Source organism: Fragaria vesca, linkage group LG2 (genome assembly GCF_000184155.1).
Source record: "Fragaria vesca subsp. vesca linkage group LG2, FraVesHawaii_1.0, whole genome shotgun sequence".
In the NCBI taxonomy this organism is placed as follows: domain Eukaryota; kingdom Viridiplantae; phylum Streptophyta; class Magnoliopsida; order Rosales; family Rosaceae; genus Fragaria; species Fragaria vesca.
In genome coordinates, this window is record NC_020492.1 from 1,991,545 (window position 1) to 1,999,619 (window position 8,075).

The following is an 8,075-nucleotide window of genomic DNA, read 5'->3' on the forward strand; positions in this document are numbered from 1 at the left end:
ACAAAGTAAGAAAGGGTAATAGGTTGTGTTTCAAGCGTACCGAGCCAACCTGAGCATCTTCATCTAGATTAATTGGACTAGAACTCAGCAAATTGTCTTGTGAGTGATTGTCAGGGTGGATTGCATCTTCTCTTATTAGTTTCATCATTGTTTTCTAAAACCAAAAACCAAAATCTATTTTCGTCACTTTTCTGTCCTCTGATTTCCCAGATTTATTTCACCTATCAAATCAACTCCGATTCATCTGAAATTTTGTGTGTGAGCTCGTCTATATGTCTAGCTTGTCTCTGTAAATATTTGTATTTTTCTGAGTAGTTTAGGTCAGTCAACTAATTAGGTTTCCAACTGCTGGTCGTTAGGATCAGTAGTCACTTTTGTGACGTCTTTTGAGTAGTTAGATTCAGTTAGTCCTCTGCGGGAAAGACCCTTGTTTACCCTTTGCTACGATCGACAATCCTAAGTGTGAATAAGGAAAATTAATAGCTTTTTATTCAGCTATCAGCCGGCCCCAAGGGCGGTACTGCTCCTCCTCGGAAGCAACATGTTCGCTCTTCTTCTGCCTTTGACGGTCAATGCAACAGATGTGGGTCCAAGGACCACTTGTATAAAAGCTGTCGTGCTTCTGCAAATGTTGTTGCCGCATACAAGAAATACAAGGAATTGATGGAAGTCAATTCCACTGAAAACAATGGAGTTGAACATAATGTTACCTTCAAGGTCGCAGACCTCAATGGACAATGTTCTGACTTAGATGCCCCTGACTTTGACGTTATCGACTAAGATTATTTTCTATTTTACAAGTCATGATGTAATAAGGCATCGTTAGCATGCCATGCTTAGTTTTCTTCTCAATTTTTTTTGAGACCCTTATGTACTCTTTTCAGCGCATTAATGAAAGTTTTCATTTTGGTTCTTCTTGTCTCTACTTGGTTCGAATTGATTTACATCTATCTTAGAAAACATGGCATCAACGCCGTGACTCTCAAGGAGGTTTACTAACGTGTTTTCCGGTTCAAGTTTTTTCCCCTATAGCGGATTTTCCATCATCAATTGTTCAACTAGGTTCATCCAAGTTAGTATGATGTCTTAGAATTTTCCGAAATTAAGGAGCTAGTGGTTTAAGTGTGTCTCACACTACCGACCCTCCACGGACATGTCTGGTCATACTTAATTTGGAGCTACCGAAAACTTTTGATTTTGGATTCCTTTTACGCTATTACTCCAATTGCCGTCTTGTAAAAGACGTTAAAGACTTGACACAACCGGACCATTATCGAATCCTCTAGGTTCTCAGGACCAGGATTTGATCATCAACACATCCCTGTGGCTAAGCATACGCCTCCATGCCACCGGCAAGCTTCAAAAGCTTCGCTAATGCCAAATCTGTGAAAAACAGTAATCTGTCCTCTCTGGACAGTCACTTCGTTTGAGCTTTGTGAACAGCTCCGGACTAACCAGACAGTGAACTTTATATCATTGGAAAGCTCTACGAGTCTAGTTTTTAGAACATTTTACGGTTTGTCCATATCTATTTTAACAAAGGAGTTATGACTGTTTTAGTGCGCAAAGGTCATTCTGCGCGAGAAATTTTCAGCACTCTCGGGATTGTTGCTACTTTTAGCTTTTTTAATCCTTCTAAATGACTCGATATCGACCTATTTACTCATATATCTACTCTCTTTTGTAGGTATGTCTCTTGGAGAGATCGAGCGCCTCGCAGATAGTGGTTCAACCCACACCATTCTAAGGAACCGGCAACTATTTATTGAGTTAGTGCCATGTAAATCATCTATGACAACAATGATTGGATCTTCTCCTGTGATCCTCGGGCGTGGAACCGCTCACTTTTTTCTGCCTCATGGCACTATGATCCACGTCTCGGACACTCTCTATGCCCCAAAAGGGTACCGAACCTTGTTGAGCTTTAAGGACATTCGCGCTAATGGCTTTCACTTGGAAACTCATTGTGAAGATGGAACTGAGTTCTTGTGTATCACTTCTCATGATTACGGACGTAAACGTATATTGGAGAAACTTATGAGTCAATCTAGTGGTCTTTACCTTACTATGATTCGGATTATTGAATCCCATGTAGTCACCAAACAGGATCTTTGGGACTCTAACTCATACAAGCTTTGGCATGATCGACTTGGTCATCCCGGAAGGGACATGATGATCCAAATTCTGCGTAATTCTCATGGACATCCCTTCTTCAGATCAAAACGAAAACATTTGGGATCTTTGCATCATAGTGGTGACACCGCAAATGGCCATCACGGCCCAAAGGGAACTTTGACGTCTCCCGGGCTCGGCACCAACTTCCTGGCTGCCGCTCGGCCGACTCCTCAAGCAATTGAGGCGCGCCGTTCTTCCCTTGATGTGTCGTTGACTCTTTCAAACGCTCATCGTTCGTTTTGCAAAGCTTGCTCTTTAGCGAAAGTAGTATCGAGACCGTCTTACGCTAAAGATAACACCGAGAACATTCCATTTCTACATCGTATCCAAGGTGATATTTGTGGACCTATCCATCCTGAATGTGGACCATTTTGATACTTTATGGTCCTGGTGGATGCTTCAACGCGTTGGACTCATGTCGCGCTCTTGTCCACACGTAATGCTGCATTTCCAAAACTCCTAGCACATATTATTAAACTCCGGGCTCACCACCCGGATTATCCTATTAAGTTAATTCGACTGGATAACGCTGGAGAATTTACATCAAAGACTTTTGATGACTATTGCATGTCTATCGGGATTGAGGTTGAACATCCCGTACCCCATGTTCACACGCAAAACGATCTCGCCGAAGCTATAATTAAGCGGCTTCAGCTTATTGCTCGAGCGTTGGTAATGCGCACCAACCTCCCTATTGCGTCATGGGGCTATGCAATATTGCATGCAGCCTTACTTATTCATTTCAGACCCACTGCTAACAACCATTTAGTGCGTACCAGTTGGTCACTGGATATGAGCCTGACATTTCACATCTACGCATTTTCGGTTGTTCGGTTTATGTGCCAATTACGCCTCCACTGCATTCTAAGATGGGTCCTCAGAGACGATTAGGTGTCTACGTTGGTTATGAATCTCCAACGATTATCAGATACCTTGAGCCATTAACAGGTGATCTCTTTACCGCACAGTTTGCGGATTGTCACTTTGATGAGACATTCTTCCCGTCGTTAGGGGGAGATACGAACAAACGTGTTCATGTGGAACAACAGGAATTGTCGTGGTTTGTCCCCACTTTGTCTCATTATGATCCCCGCACCTCACAAACTGAAAGTGAAGTGAAACGTATTCTCGAACTTCAAAAAGTAGCAGATACGATGCCTGACTCTTTCTCCGAGATTGCGAAAGTGACAAGATCAGATATACCAACTGCAAATGTTCCTGCTAGGCGCGAAGTCCTTAGAAAAGGCACGGCCATCCCCGGGCTCGATATTGCCACCGCCGCCCATGGTGGGGGGATGGAGGCCGTGGCTCCCCAAAGGAAAATGGGGAGGCCACCTGGTTCGGTTGACACACGTCCGAGAAAGAAACGGACCGACAAGGCACAAGTCAATCCTTTGATCATCGATGTTGAGAATCCTTCTCACGAGATCATCTCTGATTACAGTTATGTCCACGAATTGATGTTAGAATCCATGAGGGACACCTCAGGGTCAATGTCAACATCAGAGAACATAGAGATCTCCATGTGTTATGAGAACACTTATGAATTGATAAACCGGTCATCAACCCGTGTCGATGATATATTTGCTTATTCCGTGGCTTATGAAATCATTGAGCATGATGACATCGAATCACGCTCTGTTGCAGAATGCCAAAGCAGAGCATATTGGCCTAAATGGAAAGTTGCAATCCAGGCAGAATTAGACTCTCTAACAAAGAGACAGGTCTTCGACCCAGTAGTGCTAACTCCGCCGAGTGTAAAGCCTGTTGGACATAAATGGGTCTTTGTTAGAAAGCGTAATAAGAAGAATGAGGTACTTTGGTATAAGGCCCGCCTTCTGGCGCAAGGTTTCTCACAACACCCTGGGATTGATTACGAAGAGACTTACTCTCCGGTCATGGACGTCATAACTTTCCACTACTTAGTTAGTTTGGTAGTGTCCGAAAAACTTGACATGCAGCTCATGGATGTGGTTACGGCATATCTCTATGGGGATCTAGATTCAGAGATATATATAAAAGTGCCTGATGGCATTACGTTACCTAAATCAAGTGACTCTAAACCACGAAGTGCGTATGCTATAAGGTTGCAACGCTCACTTTACGGATTAAAGCAATCTGGACGAATGTGGTATACTCGTCTAAGTGACTACTTGATTAGGGAGGGATATAAGAACGATGAATTATGCCCGTGCGTGTTCATAAAGACGACAAGTTTCGGATTTGCAATAGTGGTCGTCTATGTCGATGACATGAATGTTATCGGTACTCTTGATGAAATCAAGGAGACCGCGGCTTATCTGAAATCCGAGTTTGAGATGAAAGATCTTGGGAAGACTCGATTTTGCCTAGGTCTTGAACTAGAGCACCGAGTTTGTGGAATTCTTATCCACCAATCTGCATATGTCCAAAAGATGCTCAGGCGATTTAATATGGACAAGATGCACCTTGTTAGCACTCCCATGATTGGTTGAAGTCTAGATATATCTAAGGATCCATTCCGTTCGAAAGAGGACGACGAAGAGGTCTTGGGAGCAGAGGTTCCATACCTTAGTGCAATAGGCGCGTTATTATACTTAGCTCAATGCACTCGACCAGACATTGCATTCTCAGTCAACTTGTTAGCTAGATTTAGCTCAGCGCCAACCCAACGTCATTGGACTGGTGTCAAGAACATCTTTCGATACCTTAAGGGTGCCATTGACTTGGGACTGTTCTTTCCCTACACTGATTCAAGGATAGAAGATGGTCCTATGGCTCATGGAAGACACGGCACCGATCCACCAAGGGACCGGACCGCCGCCATGGACGCCGCCGGCACGACTGCTGGACACGGGTCCAATGCCAAGCACGCCACCGCCGCCTTGTCCTATGCCGAGACACCAAACAATACATTGGTGGGTTTCGCCGACGCCAGATTATCCGATCCTCATAAAGGACGTTCTCAAACTGGTTATGTATTCACCATTGGGAATACGGCAATATCTTGGAGGTCTACAAAGCAAACTCTAGTGGCGACATCTTCAAATCATGCAGAGATTATAGCTTTGCATGAAGCTGTTCGGGAATGTGTTTGGTTAAGGTCAATCATTAAACACATTAGAAAGACTAGTAGATTAAATTCTACAACTGATAGACTTACATGCATTTATGAGGACAATGCAGCTTGTATTGAGCAAATAAAGCTAGGTTACATCAAAGGTGATAATACAAAGCATATTTCACCTAAGTTCTTCTAAACCAACAGCAACAGGCGTTTCTTAACATTCAAGTGAATCAGATTACTTCAGAAGGAAACGCAGCAGACTTATTTACTAAGTCCTTACCTAAGTATACTTTTGAGAAACATGTGAAAAGTATAGGCATGTGTCAGCTATCAAGTCTCTCTGAATAATGTTCACATCAGGGGGAGTATCATCTCAATGAAGTAGGCTGGTGCGTTGTACTCTTTTTCTCCTACGATCAAGGTTCAGTTTTCTCCCACAGGGTTTTTGTGACTTGACTAGGTTTTTGACGAGGCAACAGATCAGCACCATTGGCATATCAGCGCGCGACACAAGGGGGAGTGTTCTAAGATATTCTTTATGTGTATCTTGGCCTTATGCCATTAGGATATGTAGTTTGACTAAATCTATGTATTTATATCCTTACCATATTAGTATTATGTAATTCCCTATATAAAGAGTTCCTATCAATAAATAATACACACATCTTTCACGATTATCTATTCTCAAACCTATTTTATTTCATCACAAATGACCAAATTCATCATTTGAGTGAACATTTTATCACTTTTTATTGGACACAATAAATTATCTTTGAGCATAAATACGTGTATATATATGCTTGCAAGGGTTACTTATCAGTTTGTAAGGTAGCCTGTATCCATATAGTTTATGACGCATGATTACGTACAATTGATGTATGTGCCTTCTGCAGGAGCGCAGCTACACACAAGCCTACACTGGTCAGGGCACCCCTAAGGTTTTCCTTTGTATGTATTTGATCTTTGAACATTGTCAATTCAGTGCATGTTTATGATAATGAATAACGTGTAGTGGCCCTTCTTGTTACTAAATTTCTGCTCCGTCACTGGTCTTCATACCATGGATAAGTTAATGAACTTCTCTTTTCTTAAAAACAATTGTATGAAAGACTTAAAAACAACTTTAATTTGAGGGTAAAGTGGCTATGAAGCATTTAACATGTGATTAAACCACTGAGATATCTTGATAGAATTCATTTTGTTCTGTTTACAGTATAATGAAAATAGAACAGGAAGCTCATAAGTCATAAATTTTTCTATTGAACTTTGCTTCTTAACTCCGATTGACTTCCCTTAAATCCATCGTTCCAAAAATATTAACCTACAAACATGAAAAGTTTTAGGTTTAAGGGGAGAGTTCTGAGGACTCGATTGCTTAAACTGATAACAGATGTATGCTTTTGATAACATACTTTTGATAATCTAGTCCCACTTTGGTTCATAAATAATATGTTACACCCTTGATTCTTGTTCCTAATTCCTATAAATAGCCTAGTAGAAGGTCACCACTATCATAAACTCATAAGTTCTTACATCGAGTAAAATCAGTTATCACAACATGGCTTTATTTGTTGCATTTCTTTGTCTCATTGGGTTGGCAGCTGTTCATCCCTCACATGCTCAAAACTCACAACAAGACTACCTCAATGCACATAACACTGCTCGCGCCCATGTTGGGGTGGCAAACATCATATGGGACAGCACGGTCGCCGCTTACGCTCAGAACTACGCCAATTCGAGGATCGCAGACTGCAACCTCGTGCATTCCGGAGGGCCTTATGGCGAAAATTTGGCAAAAGGAAGTAGCTCAGCCTTGACAGGCACGGCTGCAGTGAACTTGTGGGTGGCCGAGAAGCCTTACTATAACTACACTTCCAATTCTTGCACTGGTGGACAACAGTGTCTGCACTATACTCAGGTGGTTTGGGCAAACTCCATTAGATTGGGGTGTGCTAGAGTCCAATGCACCAATACGTGGTGGTTTGTCACATGTAACTATGATCCCCCAGGCAACTACGTTGGACAACTTCCTTATTAAGAACGTAAGTTCTCACACATACAGGTTACAAACTTGTATCAGAAGAGAAAAGGTTCTCTATAACCAAAAGATACAATAAATTTCTTCGAGATGATACTATATAGATATATGAACATCATCCATGGATGAAATAAGCTGAGAAATGATATGTTTTGGCTTCCTTTTCAAGTGTTTCGTACTTTTTTTGTAACTGTTTCATAAAATTTCAATACGTCTAAAGACTTTCCCTTTGTGTGATCCTATAGAGACTTCTACAAATATAGCACTTGAATTAATCCGAATTATTCCTTCTCATACAACTTTCATTTATATGTTCTAATGATACATTTCCATAACCATTCATCACCCCGCCCAGTCGCCCAATATTACAATAAATCAATGGTACATAGACTCGGTACTACTCAAGAACTAGTAACACATTGTTATGAAAGCTCAACAATTTTAGGCCGCTTTTTGGGCCGTTTGACAGAACTATTTTTGTCTGGGGAGGAAGTTTTCTTACCCTGTTCATCGCTTTCATCATCTTCATTGTCATCACTACTTTCTTCTTCATCATCAGCGCTACTATCATCTGATTCATCTTCACTACTGCTATCTGCCACAGGTATCAGAGGTTGATAACCAGAAACTGCAGCTTCTGCTGCAGCCACAGCCTCAGGAGTTTGAAGATCAACAAAGCCAAGCATGCATTCCTGTCAATTGGAGCGCACCAGCAATCAGTTATAAATCCAATGGAATCAACAACCAGTGTGCATGTGAGCGAGTGGGAGAGGAGAGAGAGAGAGAGAGAGAGAGAGAGAGAGAGAGAGAGAGAGA

At 41.8% G+C, this 8,075-nt stretch overlaps 3 protein-coding genes across 3 annotated transcripts in view; 2 read left to right on the forward strand and 1 right to left on the reverse strand.

Annotated features, from left to right (window-relative positions):
• The window catches only part of LOC101307860, a 2,094-nt gene extending 1,314 nt beyond the window's left edge, over positions 1-780 (forward strand). Inside the window, exon 4 of the mRNA XM_004292006.1 lies at positions 582-780. Within this exon, the coding sequence (XP_004292054.1) occupies positions 582-780 (199 nt within the window). The remainder of the gene's footprint in view (positions 1-581) is intronic.
• Positions 781-6,779: 5,999 nt separating this feature from the next.
• On the forward strand, positions 6,780-7,259 carry LOC101307351 (pathogenesis-related protein 1B-like). Its single transcript, XM_004289653.1, has one exon. The coding sequence runs from the start codon at positions 6,780-6,782 to the stop codon at positions 7,257-7,259; it is 480 nt and encodes a 159-aa protein (XP_004289701.1).
• A 248-nt stretch (positions 7,260-7,507) lies between these two features.
• The window catches only part of LOC101307641, a 3,164-nt gene continuing 2,596 nt past the window's right edge, over positions 7,508-8,075 (reverse strand). Inside the window, exon 5 of the mRNA XM_004289654.1 lies at positions 7,508-7,951. Coding sequence (XP_004289702.1) covers positions 7,929-7,951 — 23 coding nt within the window. The 3' untranslated portion in view covers positions 7,508-7,928. The remainder of the gene's footprint in view (positions 7,952-8,075) is intronic.

Coding starts and splice junctions, on each gene's coding strand:
- LOC101307351 (XM_004289653.1), top strand. CDS start 6,780: ATGGCTTTATTTGTTGCATTTCTTTGTCTCATTGGGTTGGCAGCTGTT.